This window comes from Gallinula chloropus (assembly GCF_964237585.1).
Source record: "Gallinula chloropus genome assembly, chromosome: 4".
Lineage (NCBI taxonomy): Eukaryota > Metazoa > Chordata > Aves > Gruiformes > Rallidae > Gallinula > Gallinula chloropus.
In genome coordinates, this window is record NC_140088.1 from 81,090,655 (window position 1) to 81,111,339 (window position 20,685).

General features: G+C 34.6%; 1 protein-coding gene across 1 annotated transcript in view; it reads right to left on the reverse strand.

The window, feature by feature from the left end:
• The window catches only part of FSTL5 (follistatin like 5), a gene marked incomplete at both ends in the record, with an annotated part of 247,105 nt that overhangs the window by 56,751 nt on the left and 169,669 nt on the right, over positions 1-20,685 (reverse strand). The window contains one exon of the mRNA XM_084263325.1: positions 3,209-3,329. Coding sequence (XP_084119451.1) covers positions 3,209-3,329 — 121 coding nt within the window. The remainder of the gene's footprint in view (positions 1-3,208; positions 3,330-20,685) is intronic.

The following is a 20,685-nucleotide window of genomic DNA, read 5'->3' on the forward strand; positions in this document are numbered from 1 at the left end:
TAACAGTCTAATTTTTTTAAAGTCTAAAAGGACAAAACAGTCTGGAATTTGGGGAGAATGTATGCACTAAAAAAAAAAACAACCAGCCAACAAAAAACCTATTGCTGCATGCAATATCTCTCCTTTTTGATTAAACTGAGATATTACGTTTTGAAAAACAAAGGTGGTTAGTAATTCTTCAGACACCTTAAATCACCTATTTATATCTGGCTGAATGTCTGGACACTTTTCTTTACCTTAATATACCAAAACTTTTGTGTTTTTCAATAGGTCTTTTGTCTTTTAATTGAGGTGGGGAAAATTCTTGTCACCTCTCTGCAAAAATCATGTCATGTAAATCAGCATGAAAACACAGGGATTACAATAACATTGTTGATACATAAACAGAAAGAAAAATGTCACATTTGTGATACATATATATTAAGCTAATGTATAACATACACTATAATATGTTCGTTTTAGAGCAGATTTGGAATTGAAGTGAAACTGCACCGTTACAACTTTGTATTTTGGATTGTTTCTTTTTATAGTTTATACAAAAAAGGTTAAATACCAACTTATTATAATATTAAGATATTTAATTTACAATATTATTTGTATACAGTTAAACTGAATTTTCTCACCATAAAACATTTTTACATGTATTGTTAAGACTCCAAAGGAAGAACATTATTCTTTACTACAGTACCAGGAAATTCAAAACTAAAAAAACCCTCCCGCCCCAAAAAAACCCAAAACCCCACCTAAACACTTTAATCTAAAAAGAAAACAAAAATTAAACATATATATTTGATATTTGCAGCGTTGTTAATGTATTTTTTTCCTAAAAATAAATAGACTTACAAAAATGGAAATCAAGAAAGACCTTAAAATCTAATTACATTGTGTTTTCTCTGAACTTACACATTAGATATTTGTGATCAACGGAGCCTCATTATGTCATTAACCTTTTGCCTGACTCTTCTGTTAATACAAGTATCATCATATTAATTAGTCATTGTTATAGCTGCAAGAACTGACACCACCATGCCTGGGCTTAGGAGGATTACTGCTCAGATGTCCAGATCTAAACTGTGGAAGAGCTGTTCATCTGACCTTTAATCTTAGAGGGTTTTATCCCCATTTATCCACAATACACACAGCAAATGAGCTTATTGCTCAAAAGGATTCCTTTCTCCTTTCCCTTCCCCAAAAAATCAATTTCCAAAACAGTATTGGGCAGTACCGCACCAGCGCAAGTTTGTGTAAGAGCAGCTATCTGAGCAGAGGAAAGATGGACTAGTTAATTTGTTTGGACAAATTTAAATTGATATGAAGAATACAAAGCAGCTATAGGCTTACAGTGGTTTCCAGATTAAATATATAATTTCGTAACAGACTAGAAAAAAATCTACAATTATCCTCCTTCACCTGGGACAAATTATTTTAATTGATTATTTGCTAGTCTTACAGAAAACCTTCTGCAACTAGAGTTTTGCCTCCTTGTGTGTGGAACTGAGCCAAACATGAAAAATCCTAGTATTTCAGCTGTTGCAACGCACTTCTTCAAGACTCTTAACACATTGTAATAGGTAGGAAATGTGTTGACAAAAATGTAATTTTGTTAATAAAGTAGGGTAAAACACAAAACATGAAACAGAATGGAAGAAAGTTGGTCAAGGACCTTCTAACAATTCCAATAATTCTGCTGTATCTGCAGGAATTAAAATACAAGTAAACCTCACTTTAGCCTTCTCATTAGTTTAGCCAGTATTTGCTGCCTGACTTTTTAAAGTCAGAAACTAATTCCTTAGATGTTGATGTCATTTATTTGTTCAACGAGGACAAAGTGTTGGGGTTGAGGGGAAGGTGGATAAAAGTGGAATGACAGAGGCATGTTAAGAAAAATGCAAACAAGCACTGAACAAAGTCAGAAGTCAATTAAATTGTGAAGGATATAGACAACAAAGGTGAAAAAAAAGGCTATTAAAAGAATTAATCGTATTGAGAGAGAAGTAAAACAGTCTTGGAAGCTACACTTGGTGTGAATATCGATGAAAGATATGAGAATCAGAAAATATTTCCAAATTTTTGGATGAGATATCAAGAAAAGTCAGTTATAATAAGAGCTTATACAACTGACCAACAAAAAATTACAGCAACAGTAGTGGCCAAAAAAATAGGTATAGAATATGCTTCAGGAAAAAGTTAAAGCCTGTTAATGCAAAGTAAATTTGCAAAAGATTGAGTGCAAACATGATTCTGGATAGGATTACACACCAGCACAGCATACTGGCAGTTTAGTGCAGAAAGGTAGACTTAAGAGTTAAAAAAAAATATGAACGTGGAAGTAACAGGAAACCAGAAGGTCACTTGAATGAAAAAAAAAAAAAAAAGACATTACACCTCACTGGAAATGAAGTCCTTTAGGACCCTTTGAATCTTCATCAATGGAGGAGAATAACTGTTTAAAATAATTTAGAAAAAAACTTGCACATAGGAAAAAGTCATACTATGGTTCAAGAGAAGAGACAGGCCTGTCTTCAGGGAACCAGTAACAACTGAAGTTACGTTTTCTCCAACTGCAGAGTCCAGTAAAGTGGTCCTTAGAACTTGGACAAATGTAGGAAAATGTAAAGATCAAGATCTCAAGTCATGGAATCACAGAATTACAAGGTTGGAAAAGACCTTTAAGATCATTGAGTCCAACTGTTCCAAATCATGCTTAGATTTTAAAATAATAAATGTGAATTTAGAAGTCTAAATCACTTACAAAACTGCCAGTGTAGTGCATTATTCTAATCTTACATTAAATTCAACATTTTAAACACAGGAGATTGATGCAATAATTAATTGTAGTGTGTTCTCCAGAATTACTAAATGAATAAAACTACTTTATCTGTGTGTGTGCATCTATGTATACATAAACCCACTTATTATTCTGCAGATGACATACTAAGCATCCTCACAAGTGAACAGTTCACAGTGCATATCAAGTCCTCTGGACTATCTTTACTACTTTTAATAACTATTATTTATATGGAAGTAATAAATGAAGATTCTTGTATTTTATTGTTTTGGAATGTTCTTTATAGGAAATCAACAAGGAAAAATAATTGTATCGCTTTTTCTGTAACACAATATTTAAAAAAATAACACAGCAACAACAGACCAACAAAATCCACATCCAAGTCTCTTATGAATTAGTAATTAAAACATTTTTCCTTACCATTCACTTGGAGAATATGAGTTTGATAAAGCTTATCATAGCCATCAGCATAGCAGGTGTAATTTCCCATATGAGTTGTGGTAACCTTAGTAATGTACAAGGACCCATCATCTCCAAAATCCTACCAGGAAAGATTAAAAATAAGGTTATCGTAATTATGCTTGCATCTCTACAGTAATTAAATTTTTCACATCATCATGACAAAAAAGCTGTGATACAAATATAAAACATTTAAGCTAGAATAGCTGACAGTAACCTGAAACCAAAATACTGTATTTGTGAATGGTAGAGTTGTTTGATATCATCACATCTATCATCTGTAAGAGAAAATATAACTTTTATTTTGTTAATTACTCTGCAGAAGTAGTATGTTTTATTTAGTTACAATAGCTATTTACAGAAGAAAAGTTATTTAGGATTCAATCTGATCAGGGAGAAAAACTAAATCTCTGCACAATTTAACAATGTAAATGACAAACTGGACATGAAGTCATCCTTTGAAATGAGCAAACACACGGAAAAAATACCCCACTCCTCATTTTTATTCAAGTTTGAGTCACTATTTTTACCTTAATTATTTTATATATCTTTAATAGATATATGCATTCCATTTTGATTCACAGTTCAATTTCAATTAATAGAGTGGTAAAGTATACCAATTACTGTGAAGAAGTATGAAATAATTAATAGTGTTTTATTTTTGTTGTTGTTCCTCATGTCTGGAAGAACCACCTTAAAATAGCAGTCCTAGTCCAATTTAGCTTCTTCCAGTCTACATTTCAGATTTTGAAGTGCTTGTACAAATCTTGGTAGGAGTTGTTTTTTCTACACTATGTTCCATGATTTACTTTTTCAAGGACGCTGCTTGACAGTTAGTTTCTTTCCAGTCTCACCTAGTGATCTTTTTATTGTTATATATGCAGTATATTTACATAAAACAGAGATTAAATTATTTGAGCAAAGAATATAAAATAGAAATGTAAAACTATGAAAAATGTCTTTCGCTCTAGTAGATAAGTTCTGCTGTAAAATATTTCATTCAGAAATTACAGTGCATAGACTATGATCAAAAACATGCAAAACAAAGTCAACACTTCTTACTAGGAAAAAGATTGCTGGATCTCCTCTGGTATGAATGTAGGTCAGACACTCCTCCTAAAGGCAACCCATGCTCTATAATTGTATGACTAACATTAATGTAGTCTGTCGTAAACTCAGCTATCTTTCTTCTGCACTCAAAAAGCTCTTTCAAAGCTTCTTAGCATTCTTATGTATCAAATACAGCTTTCATTTAATTTGTATCTTAAACTTATTCATGGTCAGCTAATAGCTGTTCTATACTCCTTAAAAGCCTTTAAAAATGTTAAATAACTTAAAATATCTTCTTCTTATGATTAACCACTGGATACAGTACTACCAAAAAAAAAGCACACACACATTGTAATTACATGCAACACAAATATTCACACACATCCAGGCTCAGACATAGAGCCCAAATTATCCAACAAATTAATGATTCATTAGAAAAGGGATAATCGCCAAGCTACAGTATCTGGGTGTCTCACTAGATGCAGTGATCCATTACAGAAGCATGACTTTTGTAAAATGTTTTCAGGGGCCTGGTGTTGCTCATGGCAAAGTTTACTGGTAAAGACGATAGCAGAAGAAACTTTCAGTACATCATCCTCTTCAACTTCTATTTTTACCAGGTCATAAGCCCTACTAAGCAGCAGGCCTATAGTTTATCTAATCTTTCTCTTGCTGCCGACATAGCCCTGAAGTCCTGTAGAAGCCCTTTTTGCTGTCCTTCATGACCCTCAACAGATTCCATTCCAGCTGGGCTTTCAGTTTCTTAATTCTTCATACTCAAATCATGTCACCATGTTTGCCCTGGGTCAACTGTCCTTGCATTCATCTTCCTTTTTATCTTCATTCTGCCAGGAGCTCCTTGTTTAATACAGGCCTCTGGCTGCCTTTGTTTTCCTGTTAATTGTGACAGACTATTCATAAGCATAGAGAAAGTGATCCTTGAAAATCAACCAGCTCCTTTAGATCCCTCTTCTTTCCAGTATTGTCTCCTATGGCATTCTAAGCACATCCTTGAACAGGCCAAAGTCTGTTCTCCTGAACAGGGTTGTGTTCCTGCTTTTTCCTTACCACCTCCTCTTAGGCTCCTTTACTCTACAATTCATGGTCACTGCAGCCAAGGTTGGTTTATATACCAAATCAGTTCTTCCTTATTTTTAAGTATGAGGACAAGTACAGCATTTCCTTTTGCTGGCTCCTCTGTTCTGTGTGTCTAAAATACCACAAAACTATAGGTAAGTGATCTTCCAGCCCAACTAAATTATATACATGCCTAAGAAGTAATCAAGTGCTTAAATTTAAATCAACTGCTTACATGATTACAAAAGAAAGAGACATGTTAATGTTGAACCCTGTAACAGAGAACACAGCAGCATTGGCTAAATCATGTCTGAACTGCCAGTTTTGAGAACTTCACAAGTTAATCATAATTTAGTCTGACTGAATGTACTCTCTAAGAAAAAAAACCCCAAGCAAACAAACAAAAAAACCCACCTCCTAAATTCATCTATACAAGTGATATGAAAACTTTTATAAACACATATAATCAGACTAGAGAAATCTCCTGTGATACAGCCACATTACCATACTTTCTCTTTTCACATATCAGATTCAGACAGCTTTCTTGTCTCCTTTTCCATCTTCAAGCTCAAAAATTTACAGGAGCTGGACAGAAGGAAACATCTGGATTACTGACTATATGTGCAAATAACAGTATAAAGTTCTGAAAGTAAATTGTTACATTCTGTATGTCAGTGGTAGAATATGACATGAGCTCTGGACATGTCTGAAACTTCCTCCTTTATGATCAAACCTGTCTATAACTGACTCTGACATAGGGAGGAAAAAAAAAAAAAAAGTGTCACAGTTCAGTGAAGATGGTTATCCAATAGTGAAATGAAATTAAAAGCAGTCCCTCAAATTTAGCAGTTCAGCTTACATATTTTGCCTAATGTATACTTTATTTGTTATCAATGGGGGAAAAAACAAAGACATTTTAAAAAGTGTTTTAAATATACATCATACAATAGAATCAAAACATTTTTAGAAGCACCTCTTTCCTTATATCAAAAAATATCCCTACTAGAGCCATCCTACCAGTCTGGGATGTATTCCATAGTTCATCTGAACAAAAGTCACCAATTTATATTTGAACAATAGCCAGAGATCACTGAGGCAGAATTCTTGCAGCAAGACTTAAGTAAAGTTTTCTGAAGTATTACAGATAGATATATCGTCTTGAGCCTAAGCAAGAACATATAATTTAAGAAATTCTTTGACTGAAGTTGCCTTAAGCCTTTATTGATACATTTTGCAACTGTCTTGGAAGCACTGTAATGTTTGTGGAGCTTGAAAGGATTGTCTCCATGTATTAAGAGAAGGAAAACTTCTGTGAACTCAGAGATGCTCTTTTAAGCTCTTCATTTAAACTTGGCCTCCAGTTTATTAAAAAAAATAATGCAATGTTGACGTCCTTGGTATCACAGAAATGATAAGCAGGATATCTTTGCTTTCCTTCATTTTTCTGTGGCTATTAATGAGGTTCAGTAGAGCAGTTCCTCAGGTTTGACTTGTGTATATTCAATGTCATACTGAGTTGCAATTGGCAAGTAAAAAGTACCACAAACATACCAAAGCATTCAGCTAACACATAATGATGAATGCTTACATAATGACCATGGTTTTAACAGTCCATGTGACATTGCCTGAAAGTGTAAATAAGTCTGCAAAACCATTTACCATCGCTCCCTAGCAAGTTACTGCTAGGGATAAAAAAATAAAAATATTGGGAGGAAACCTACAATGACATTTACTTAGGAGATACCTCATGTTTACCAAATCTGTTCTTTAAAAAAAAAAAAACAAACAACAAACTCTCTAAGGAAGAGATTACACTTTATGCTTTCCTAGCTTCCCTAATATGAAATAGAAATTTATGTTGCTGCAATTTAATTCTGTTATGCATTGCCCTACCTACAAATCAATCAAAGTAAAACTTTTAATTTTTTCTTTTCTGATTACAATCAAAAGTCACATTTAGCCTTCCAGATTTTTAATTCAACCAACTGGTTTAGACTGTATGCTGATACAAGGGATAATTTTCTTTGATGGACAACTGTCTATACTTTTCCAGCTATTCCTTTAATTTGATATCATTAGTCTAAATTAGTGTTACCTTTAAACACAGTTGCAGCTCTTCATGAATTGGTGGCATCTAGATAACATTTCCTGAGCTTACAAAGGTATAAGCTGCATTAAAATCAAGAAATAAGATACCTGTGCTGTTTACTCTAACCAGAAAGCCTGTCACTATACCATAGAATGAAAATTGGTTTAGATTGACAAAACTAAATATTAATATAGAAAAACACTAAGACTAGCTGTACTAAAAATTCTAAATAAAATAAAATTTCAAGCATACTGTAGGATCACAGCCACAAAATCACATGCTTGTGACCAAAGGTATCCTGTTTCGGTCCAGTGTGGTAGCTGGAATAGGTTGAGCCTGTGTGGAATTTGTTTTAATAACAGAGGTTTACTTAGCACAACCATCCTGTTAAGGAGTGTGTAAACACCACCGGGAAGATAATGAGAAATTGTGAGGTGCACAGACTATGAGCACCAGGGATGACAACAGGCAGTTGTTGGCACTGAGTGAATTCAAACACACCAAGACTGGAATATTCTTTAACCAGCCCTATACAGTGTGCCAGCTGCCCACCAAAGCTGCTCTTCCTCCTCAACTGAACAGGGGACAGAAAATGTAACAAAAGGCTCACAGACTGAGATAAGGACAGGGAGATCACTTGCCTATTACAGTCAAAGACTCAACCTGGGGAAATTAGATTTTGTTTCAGATCAGAGAAGGGTAATGAGAAAATAAAATCAAATCTCTAAATACCTCCCTCCACCCCTTCCTTCTTCCTGGGCTTAATTTCAATCTCAATTTTCTCTACCTCTTACCCCACAGCAGTACAGAGGGAGAGGGAATGGGTGTTGCAGTGCATTCATCATACACTGCCACTCCTTTCCCCTCAGAAGGAGAACTCCCCACATTCTTTCCCTGTCCCAGCATGGGGTCTCTCCTGTTGAAGTCAATCCTCCATGAACTCCAGTGTAAGTCCTTCCCACCTTCTTTATGAACCACTCCATTTGTGGGTCCCCTCCTAGGAACTACTAGTCCTGCCAGAAAACTTGCTCTGGTATGAGCTGCAGGTCCTGACAGCAGCTTGCTCTCACACAGGCTTTTCATGGGGTTCACAGCCTCCTTCAGGTGTCTCCACCTTGCTCCAGTGTGGGGTCCTCCCTTGGCTGTGGGTGGAAATCTGCTCCCTCATCATCCTCCACAGGCTTCAGAGGAATCTCTGCTCTGGTGCCTGAAGTACCTGCTCCCCCTCTCCTTTGCTGATCTGGACATCTGCAGTACTGTTCTCACCTTTCTCTAAGTGCTTCTGGTGTTGCACAGGGGATTTCCACCCCACCCCCCATTCTTAATTATGTTATTACAGAGATGCTACTACCATTGCAGATGGACCCAGTAGATATTGGCTCTAATGGACACAGGGAAAGATTCCAGCAGCTTCTCACAGAAGCCACCGCTGCAGTCCCCCTGCTACCAAAACCTGGCCATGAAACCCAGTACAGGGAGACACTCTCAAGGGACATGTGAGCGACAAAATGGGTACACAGGGCACAACTCTAGTGAGAAATAAAGACACTCAAGAGAAGTGAACCCAAAAGATGTTTGGGGATCCCACATCCCAGTCTCAAGACTGCACATCATCCAGGTGGACTTGCTATACTGACCTACCCAACTTCTGGACAGAGTCACAAGGAGGTCATGTAATGAGCTGTCTCACTCCCTTACCCCACTCCAGCCTCTCTTCAGGACTGCACTGTTTCTCCCATGGAACAGGGAAGTTGCTTAATTAATGAAACCAGATGTATCTGTGATTAAAGTTGCTTGGTTTCCAAGCCCATTTAACCCTGTGCTGTCAGTTTGGTCCTAAAAGGCAACATCCTAGAACACAGTGTGGTTTGTTTGTGGCTTTGTATGTACAGAACTCTTCTTAAAATCAACCTAATATTAAAGGTCTTCACAAGCTCTGTAATCTTCTCTGTAAACTACAAATTCACAGATAAATCTATCAAAAGCTTTTAAAACCAGAAAACACTAAGATCCACAGTGTAAGAACTTTGATTAAAAAATCACTATGTGCTGCCTTAGAAATAATATCCTTTGAATCTTATCAATGACTACCTACTGGGCTAGATAAACCTCCAATCCATTATAATTATTACATTCTTCCCTGATCTCACCTACTACTTTCCCAATTGTGATCAGCTTTTTCAGTCCCCATTACATTCATTTACAGCTGTTTCTTCTTGCCCAGAGAACATAAATGCAGCAATTTTACGTTCATATTTCACTCAAGTGATTTTTCATTGCAACAACTTCAGTCTTCTTCTAAATTTAAATGTGAAATATAGTGAACTTCCTTTTAATTTTACAGTTTTCTTTCATTAGATATACTCAAAATATTTATTCAGAAAATATATAACTCATTGTATTTCTTCACCCAAAGGTGTTTTAACTTTGATTCTGTTAATCAACTAGATTTCCTTTGAAAAAACCCACCTGAATAACTCCAGCAATCTTTCTAGTTGGTTAATTTTTATCTTAATTTATTTCTAACATGTAGAAAACAGTAAGTTCAATTAACTTTTTCTTTCCCTTACTAGCTAAAGACATGTTTTCAATTTTTTTGTTCTTCAAGGTATTAGGGGAAGAATGAAGAACTGCTCTTCAAAAGAGCCACACTAGAGGTACTTACATTTTATCTAGACAATATTATTTGCTTTGTAAATTTTTTTGCCTAATCTCTGCCAAAGGTATTTGTGAACAAAATATGACATAATGTAGCTGACACAATAGATGTTAGTCTGGAGACTAGTTTACTTTATTCCTTGTCCTAAGGTGATAGATATTGTTTTGACGCACACTTACCTGTTTCAGGCCTTTGACTGATTTACTATATTGTGATGATATCTTTAGGTACCATAGCTATTTTATGAGTAAACAGATGTGCCTGTTATGGCTTTTCACTTCTTTTTCGTAGAAACAGTGGCTAAAACGTCCTGTGGCTATTTTACTCACAGACATCGTAATTTCAATAGGATACCCACATGATATTGTCATTTCATCACTCAGAATATGGGTTTCATGGATGGGGGTGGATTTTTTGTCGTTTTTTTAGTTTGTTGTTTGATTTGGTTTGGGTTTTTTACAACTACAGTACAGATGTCTCTAACTTATTGTTATACTGAGTTCAATATGTGTTAATTAAAGAAAACGATTAATGTATAAAACCTGAATGTTGTAATCAGCGTTTGGAAGGGGATGATGAAATCAGTTCCCTGACACTGAACACTGACAGATAATAGTGTTTATAGAACTGCTCCCAAGCTAAGTCACTGAAGAAAAATATATCAATACAGAAACACACAAGCATCGCTTAACCACGGCCTTCAAACATCAACAGTAATACATGTAGAAATGGGTTTTGGTGTTTCTTTTTTTTGCATTTTGAAAAAACATTTGATGACCCTAAAAACATTGCTACAAGCTCAATTTTTGTTAAATAGACAACTGTTCAAACAGAAATGGCATGGTAGTTCTACAATTCAATTGAGAAACTAATTATTTTTGTCATGCATAAAAAGACAGAATTGAACAATTATTTTAACAATGATTCCACTGCAACTGTGTTCTGTTAAAGGACTTGACATTTAAGAATCATGATACGTGTCATGAATAATAAGTAAAGGAATATGGGAAGAAATAAATCGTTGCTTAGTTGTCTTAGTGTTAATACAGCAGAAACCTAAAGGTGATTTTTGTTTATAAATCAATAATTATTTCATTTTGTCTTATAACTTGCTTTCATATGCTAATGTTTTGCTTATGAGAGAGTCTATGATCATTTGCTTCATCACTTCTTCATTAACAGCTCTCCCCACAGGAGAACATATAATGAAACAGTATGAATGAATTTGTTCATGATCACAGAGACAAGGATTTTTTATGGTTTGGTTTTGGGGGTTATTTTTAAACCACATTTAATTTATTGTCAATTTATTGTTAAACTATTGCTCTCTGATGAATTCCATGTGTTTTTCGTGGAACACCAGCAAGCACCAGTACCTCAACATTGGTACACAGTAAAAAGTAATTATGGGGCCTGTTTCATGTAGATCAGAAGCAATTGATACAAACTTCTTATGACCTTAAAATTTTCAACTTCTGAAGAATCACAGAATCACAAGGTTGGAAAAGACCTTTAAGATCATCAAGTCCAACCGTTCCCGTCCTAAGCGAAACCATATCCCTAAGTACCTCATCTACCATTTTTTTAAACACATCCAGGGATGGCGACTCAACCACCTCCCTGGGCAGCCTGTTCCAGGCCACGACAACTCTTTCAGTAAAAATTTTTTTTCTAGTATCTAATCTGACCCTGCCCTGGCACAGCTTCATGCTGCTTCCCCTTTTCCTATCACCTGACACCTGACTGAAGAGACCATCACCCACCTCCCTACAGCCTCCCTTCAGGTAGTTGTAGGTGGTGATAAGGTCTCCCCTCAGCCTCGTCTTCTCCACACTAAACATCCACAGCTCCCTCAGCCACTCCTCATAGGATTTGCCCTCCAGGCCACTCACCAGCCTGGTTGCCCTTCTCTGGACTCTCTTGTGGACCTCAATGTCCTGCTTATGGTGAGGAGCCCAGAACTGGACACAATACTCGAGGTGTGGCCTCACCAATGTCGAGTACAGGGGACTTCAAAATGTTAGTCTTAAATCCAAAAATCCACATTTGTGAAAAAAAAAACAACCCCAACAAAACAAAACAAAAAACCCAACAGAAAGAAAAGAGATAGCAAAGACAAGAAAATGTCATGGTTTAACTTGTCAGGCAGCTAAAAGAACCACACAGCTGTCAGCTCACTTCCCCTCCCCCCTGCAGTTGGATGGGAGAAAGAATGATAAAAAAGATAAAAATCATTTAATATGATAGAAAAAAATATTTATAATAATGATAGTATACAAAACAACTGATGCACAGCACAATTGCTCACCACCTGCAGATCACAAATACCCACCTAGTTCCTGAGCTATAGTCTAAACCTCTGGATACTGAGCTTCACATCATATGGTATAGAACATCCTTTCAGCCAGTTTGAGTCATTTGTCCTGGCCACATCCTCCCCCAGCTTCTTGTGCACTCCCAGCCTCCTTTCTTGTGGAGAAGTATGAGAAGCTGAAAAGTCCTGGGCACGGTGTAACCATTGTCTAGCAACAACCACAACATCAGTGTGTTATTAACACCACACTCATCCTAAATCCCAAACACAGCACTATACCAGGAACTAGGAAGAAAAATAACTCTATTCAAGCCAAATCCAGGACAGAAAAGAATACAGAAATGAGGAGGTGAGAACCAGTGATGTGAATTCTTAGCTGTGTTAACCTTATGTAAAGATCATCTTACTGGGTCCTTAATAAATGGAATTAACAAGCACCAAATATTTTTAATTGATAGCTTTGTGATTACATATGAACCTGAAAATTACATTGATTGGTATATTTTTTACTGATGGTTAGTAATGTAAACACTAACACCACAATAGCTCAGTGAGAAAGACAACATAATTTGGGTGATAATTTTCCCCTCCTGCTTTTTAAGAAGAAATCTTGATTTTCTTATTGGAAAAGGGGAAAAATATCTATCTCTGAAATTATGAGGAAAATAATTTGCGCTTAAGAATTAAAATTTTGCAGTGGTCTGCTATGAAAAAGCTGCATCAGTAATTGCAGCCATCTAGGTATTTTTAAAACAACAATTGTTTGCTTTTAACACACAGGCAGTACACATAATCCGCTTTTCTTTCACATCCTCCATGCTTCCTGCATTTTATTTCAGTTGGCTTGTTGAAGCAGTAGTAATACTAACATTGCATTTGTGTTCACATTTCACATATTTATTTTTCAGTATCTGTAACTTTATTACAAGGACACAGAGTATAGCTAACCTTCTAAGGGTTAACTGGAAACATATTTTTAAAAACAATTACTGATGTATGTTAGTTTGCCAGATTAAGTCAGCTCAGGCTTTTCATGCTAATGTCAATTTTACAACTCCTACTTTCTGAGTAATCAGCTTCTCTGTTCATGTTGGCAGAGCAATGCAACTCTGTGGTTTGCTATTCCATGTCAGGAAGAAATTAAATTCTATAAAGAAATCTGAGAATAATTGCATTTGGCACAAATCCAAGATTTTTAAGTTTTTCTTCTAGCTCAAGAAGGAAAGCAAAACCTAAATTTCCTAAGATCTTACTTTGTATACCTTCTCTCAATCTCATATTTTACAGCTGCAATAAAGACAAACCATTAATCTAGTGTAAATCCACTGGTTGAAGAAACAGCCTGAAAGAAAATTGTAAATCAACTCAAAGCTTAAAGAAAGAACACAGTGGAATATAGTAAGTAGTAGTATAGTATATACAGTAGAAAGTGACAGGGTCTTAGAAAAAAGTCTGTTCTGAAGAATGTAATACCAGACAACAGTTCATGGTTATTAATGCAGGCTAACTTTAGTCAAGGGAAACTAATCTTCATAAGCTTCTTTCACAGTCAGTTGAGAAAGCTCAAGGTAGCAAAATCCTTTCATGCAACAGTTCAAGTAGAACTGTCTTCGGTCATTGCTTTGAGTTACTCTCTACCTCTGCTGACCTTGGAAATAAACTTCCTAGCTACAATTAGACACTGTATTTCATTATCCAGTCTGTTTTTTAACACTGGAGGGAGAGACTGGGGGAAAAACAATATTTAAAATTATCATTGTATTTTTTAAAAGGGTATTTTTCAGCACAGCATGGTAGACTCACTGGCATCACTCTACTGCCAATGAGAAAAAGGTGATCATTCAGTGAGTAATTCAGAACATCTAAGTAAATCTCAGATTTTGAGACAGTTTTCATCCATATCTTCCTAAGCTTGTCTTACAAATAGTCAATGAAGAGATCACCCTCTATTATCTCTTCCCAAAGTAGACTCTGTAATTTATGTGCCCTAACCAGAGAAATTGATTTGTCTGTGTTTAGCAAATCTTAATAAAAGATAATTCCTCTGACTGAAAATGAAAAGGACACTCTAACTAGTTATTTATGTATTTTTCCTTTATTCTCTTCTATACAGCAACGACCACAGTTTTACTTCATGAGGGAATAGTAACATCTAATAAATTTTAACATTCATTATTTGATGAATAATATGCATCAGCTTTTTGATTTTCAAAATATGTCAGTGGAATGAATAAAAATTGGTTTTGCTATATTGAAACATAATACTGTTACAAGTTTCCTAATAACCTGCAGAGGAACCACACAGAAAGGTACCATAAAATCCCTCACTTCCAGATCACCAGTGAGAATAAAAAGTTCATTTTATACTTTTTAGTATAAAGAGATTCTGGATCTTGTATATGGGAGACATGAACTAGACATAAGTGGCAGATTTGCCAAAGTACTAGAGCTCTTGAAGCTATCCATAAAATATCACTAATTTTTTACTAACCAAAAACCTCTGTCACTTTATACTATCTTGCTATGAATCTGCAATAATGACTGTTAATTTATTTAGACTTCCAAAACCTCCAGCTGAGTAGATACAGCTTATATTAAATTGAAGCTTCAGCACACTCTGATACAGCTGCCTTTTTTTATGGGTTCATACACACAAAGATCTTCAGAATGACTCATATGTCATTTAATTTCTACTCCTCAACAGCAACAAAAAAGTTCCATAATTAGATTTAATCACATAAAGTTATTTGACATTCACTTCTGATATTTTTTCAATTTAACATCATATGACATGAGTTTATAATAATTGTCCAATTACCACAATTTATTAGAACTCTCCCAAGTTGTTGTGTTTAAGGTTTGGGTTTTTTTAAAATCAGCTTTAATTGTAGATGTATTTATTATTACATTCCAAAGCCACTTCTGCAAAAATATGTTAGCTGTGCACTGTGCAGTTTATTTATCAGATCACATTCTAAAGTAATATCTAAGTGCTAGGAGACCCTAGAGAAGCAGATGTACCAACACAACTTGCTCTTTAAGGTGACTCATTTTAGGGTCAGATTCATGGAATGAGGTTGGAAAGAACATCCCCATTTCTACTTTATTGAAGTAGATTTCATTTTTAAGAAGACTGCAAAGAAGTCATGGACTACTACTTGAATTTTCCCAATTCTAAAAAGATTGAGTTTCCATAATAACACTGGGATTAGACTGATTAGATTTAGTTTACAAGCACTTTTGCTTTTATAAATGTATAAAAACTTCATTGGAGTTTTTGATCTACCTATTGCATAATATGCTGGGTTTCGGTTTTAGTTTCATGATTGCCAATCCCTTTTCTTATGTTGGCCAGAATTCATATCTTTTGATTCCTGAACTATTCTCATCCTATAGTAACAGAACTCATTTTATTTCACAGAAGCATATTTCTCAAGATGTTGCTTTACTCACTCAAGAGAAACCACAAACTATACAAAAATAACACTTTAAACTATCATATAACTAAAATTTTCAACCAATTTTCATCCAGTTCATCCCATGTACTTCTTAACTATCTTGAAGAGAGACATAGGCAGGTAGAGCATCTTCAAACTTTATGCAGTCTGCAAAAGTTCAATTACAAACTATCCTATGTACACGCGATAAAACAGTCAATGGGGAATAAAATAAGTTGTCAAACACATACAGCTTTCAAATATTTTGCAGACAATATTACCAAAAATAAAAAAAGACAGAGATTAGTAGGCAATCTTTTACTATTTGATAGCTAAAGAGGAGATGGAGGGGTAGAGAGGAATTTAAAATAAACCCTTCAAATCTGATTTTGAATGTCAGAAGGATTCACGTTAGGTTACCCTTAGAGTTTAAGGGGGGAAAAAGTACATTGTAATGCGAAAGATTTCTTTAATATGATCTCTCCTTTTCTATGTAGCTTCAATATGTGATCTCCAGAGAACAGTAAAGAAAAAAGAGGGCCATTACTTGGGTGCCATTGCAGTGCCATTTGTGTCAGTTAATTATCAAGTATGTTATAAAAGAAAAGAGCACATATATGCATAGAACATTTTTTTTTAAATTGCATGCTTGAATGCATAAAACAAAGTGAGTTACATCTGTCCACTGACATCCTTTGCTCTTCACTTATAAAATCAGAGTATTGAGAGCTTGAATGCTAGCACAGCAGCTTCCCTTAACAAGGTGCGCTCAGACTGACGCACTCAAGAGTAAATTTTTCTTAAAGCCTTTTAAGCAAACAGCAAATCAGTCAATCTGAGCAGTAGAAAATAAGACCATAAACTCCAGTTAAACAAAACACTTAAATAAAAGGTTTATATGTAAGTCAGAATATAACACTGAGTCATGACCATATTTTTGCATTCACTTTGAGTTGAAACTAACCTGGTTTTTTTCTTCTGAGAGATATCCACTGTTTCAGTTTTACTATTTCTGCACCAATCATAATAAGTAATCCTCTTTTGGTGCAACAATAGCTAACTGTTTACAGATTTCAAGTTTCTTGAGATGTACCAAAATTATTTTACTTCTCAGTACACCATTATTTTTTATATTTGTCTCTGCTTTTAATTTTTACATTCTGTAATCTACCTAAAAGTTTATTAGAAGTACAAGTTTTTATGAACCGTGAATCTATTTATACACACACACACGTGCAGAGAATACCTCCTTTTCTCACCTTTGTTCTATGCTTTTATATTCAACAATACAACAGCACTATTAATTGGAAAGCTTCTATGTTACTGTCACCATATGTAATTGTATTACTGAAATACCACAAAACAAATTATTAATTTATGCAGTACACTTATTTTAGAAGACTGAAATGCACAACAGTTATTTTCCTATTGCTGATCCCTCCAGCTAACCTCTGACATAAATTATATTTTACTCTAATTATAACTTGATCATTACCAGTTGCTGATCATAAATTTCACCTCAGAAATAAGATCTTTATGTATGGTGACTTTTCCCCCCTGCTTTCCTTTTACTATAATTTAAAATGTTATACTTTTAGCACTCACAGCTTATACTTCAAAGCCTTTTCCATGAATAAATTTATTGTCTGACATTAAAACATGACAGCAAAACAGGATTTCAGTCATCTTTCATTAAATCTAAATGACAGTAACAAGAACTTCAAAGAATTCCTAAAATTTGCCAAATGGCTGCACAAACTTTAAAACATCTTATAGACAATGTGGAATGGCATTGATATTTTACAGTGGCAGAGTATGGCAATCCCATTTTATTTCTCATTAACATAAACTGCTCTGCAAAGACAGACTTTTGCCTGGAAGGAGCATCCAAATCTGATCTTAAAACAGACAAGATAACTGACTTCAGATGAGAGTGGAAAATGTTTTCTTTGATTAAGATGTTCTGAATTTTATTTTAGGTTATTTTTTTCCTCATTTATTCAAACAAATATCTATATGAAAGGACTTAACATTGGAAAATATATTTAAATCATTTTCTTCTAAAATTCAGGAGGAAAAATTCATCAGCAGAAAAAAAAAGGTAAATATTTTTGGGTAACTGAAAAATCCAATAAAAATCTTATTTTACACACAAAAATATAACAATGCAGAATCAGTGATCTTCTGTAAATTCACCTGTATATTCCTTAGTCTAGGGTAGGTATTACTTAGGAACACTGTTTCAACTTCCCTACTTCTGGTTAGAGTTTTAAGTGCTACAACAGCCTGGCACACATAAAAGGAGAATTAGATGGACATCATTGATGCATCTTCCTTTTTTTAATTCCAATCCACTTTGAAGAATACATCTCCTACATTATTTATCAGACTAAATGGACCCCAGATCAAGCTTCAAAGAAAGAAATAATCCTGTGAAGAGTAAGACTGAAATGTTTGGAAGGATATTTTGGAATGTAGACTACAGAAAATGGAACCTTTCACCTCCAGTTATAAGTCATCCAACCAAAGCAAGAAACCATCAAAATATCTCATTACTATACAGGTGTTCCAAAAACTGTAAAATTGTATGCCTTATAAATGTAAAATGTCATATTATCTGTAAAGCACCACCAAAATGAGAGGGAGAAGACAGAATGCCGAATATAGAAAATGGAGCCCAGCTGAAAATCGTCAAGAGACTACAGAGATGACCATGACTTTTTCTTTAGCTCAGAGTGTGACAAACTGATAGATGGAGAAAGAGCACCATTGCTTTATTAAGCAATTGTTCCCAATGTTTTCGATGTTCAAGTTTTTAATGATCATGACATGTAAATTTATTACAGTATTTATCGTGGCACATGTAAGCAAAAATTATTAAACCCCTGAAAGATACACTACAGTTAAAATTCAGCACCTTAGCTGTATAAATGTGAACAAGTAATAGAATCCCACAAGTAAAAATCAAGCAAATTTACATGAATCAGTAAAGATACAGACAGATAAAGACATTGCCATAATTCATGTTAAATTTGGGACAAATTTTACTTTTAGATTATCTCCTATCTTTTACAGAATAATGAAAACACTTTGGCAATGGAGGCAAAGGTTACTTACATCCAAATAGAAAAAGTTCTGAATGCAAGCTTTTGAAAAAGAACCTCTAGATTATCAACACTGCTATATAAATTGGTATAAAAATGACAAGGAAAGGAAGAATACACAACAAGGTGACAGCATTTACATATGGCACAGAACTTTGGGTGATGAAAAACAAATCTATCTGTACTAACATATATCATCAATAAAATTTAGATATGAATGGATATGTGGTACTGGGAGTATGGGTAGGTAGATCACTCAGCAGTTTGATTCAGAGAAATCTTAAATATCATCTGAAAAGCACCGCAGACATACCATCTGCTGTTGTAATCCTGTCAGAGCCCACAAATTAAGCAGGCTTGATGTAGGTAAGTAATTTGCTTCCTGTCACTTCTGCAAGTAGCTGCACTGGCGATTTTACAGGTGGGTGGTGATTTTCTTTCTGAGTCACTACTGAATCAATAGCATGGTACACTTTTGGAAGATTTTTTTATAAAATTGCTATTATTTTTTTAGACATTAAAAATGCCAGTTGAGACAAATTCTGAATAGATAATTATGCCCTAATTATACTAATTCTTCCTCACAGGATACCCATTGGGAAGGGCAGAAACAGTTTGGGATTTTGGTGCTTAAGCAATTAATTGTACCAATCCACTTAGTGAAACAGGCTCTTGTATATCAAAGCCCTTTTTTTTAACTCGTGATGTGGCTTCCCTATTTAATGTACTATAGCAAAGATGTGAAATCAGGTCTATAAGTCACAGGAGGCCATTATTAACAAAGCATCTTTCTCATGCTTTTAAGGAGGACTGACCTTTTCTACTAGCTGTAGTCTATTCCAGGTTGCTCTCTTGAGATTTCTAAAATAATAAGCTGAAAAACTTAGTATTCTTTTAGCATTTTATCCCTATAAAACTCTTTTGTACAAAAGCTTTGGAAACATTAAATCTAGTAGGGTAGCAAAAGTATTGCAAAATGACCAGGACAAGTTGGAAAAACAAATATGTAGCTAGTTAATAAAAGCATTCAGAAATGAAGCTGGTTTTCACCCATCTGATGCAATGTATGATGCAAAAAAGAATTACAGAAGTAGGTTAACATACATAAATATCATATTGCAATTTTTTCATTAACTAATCAGAAATGGAACAAACTGTATCAGCAATACAGAATACAGATATAACCTGCATCACTACAAATACATATGCAGAAAAGGAGAGAGAAAACCATGAATTGAACTGAAAATAAAGGAAGGGGAGAAAAAGGTGTTATGGTAGTTAAAAAAGATGCTTACAAAAATTCTGAAGCCATCTTATAGCACAGTAATTCTACTAATTTTATAAAAGCAAGGAAGATGGGCAAGTGTGAAATAAGGTAGGTGTGATAGAACAGTGAATAATATGGTAGAAAAATCAATAGGTATTTAAAAGACAGCTTGTTGAAAAGGAAAACAATATAAATGAAATTGCTGGCTCTGTACCTTTCTTAAAATATTGCCATGCATCTATAAAATCTTCTAGTTAGTATTTACTATAGAAAACTTAAAGAATAAACCAGTCAGGCATAGATATAAAAATAACTATGATTTAAATCAAGTTGTTATTTGCTGTCTTTGTATTTTAAGTTTACTTCTAGAAATTTCTAAATTTCTTTAAAAAACATCACTGATGTATTCCAGAATCCCCAATGAAGCTAGGCAGAATCACC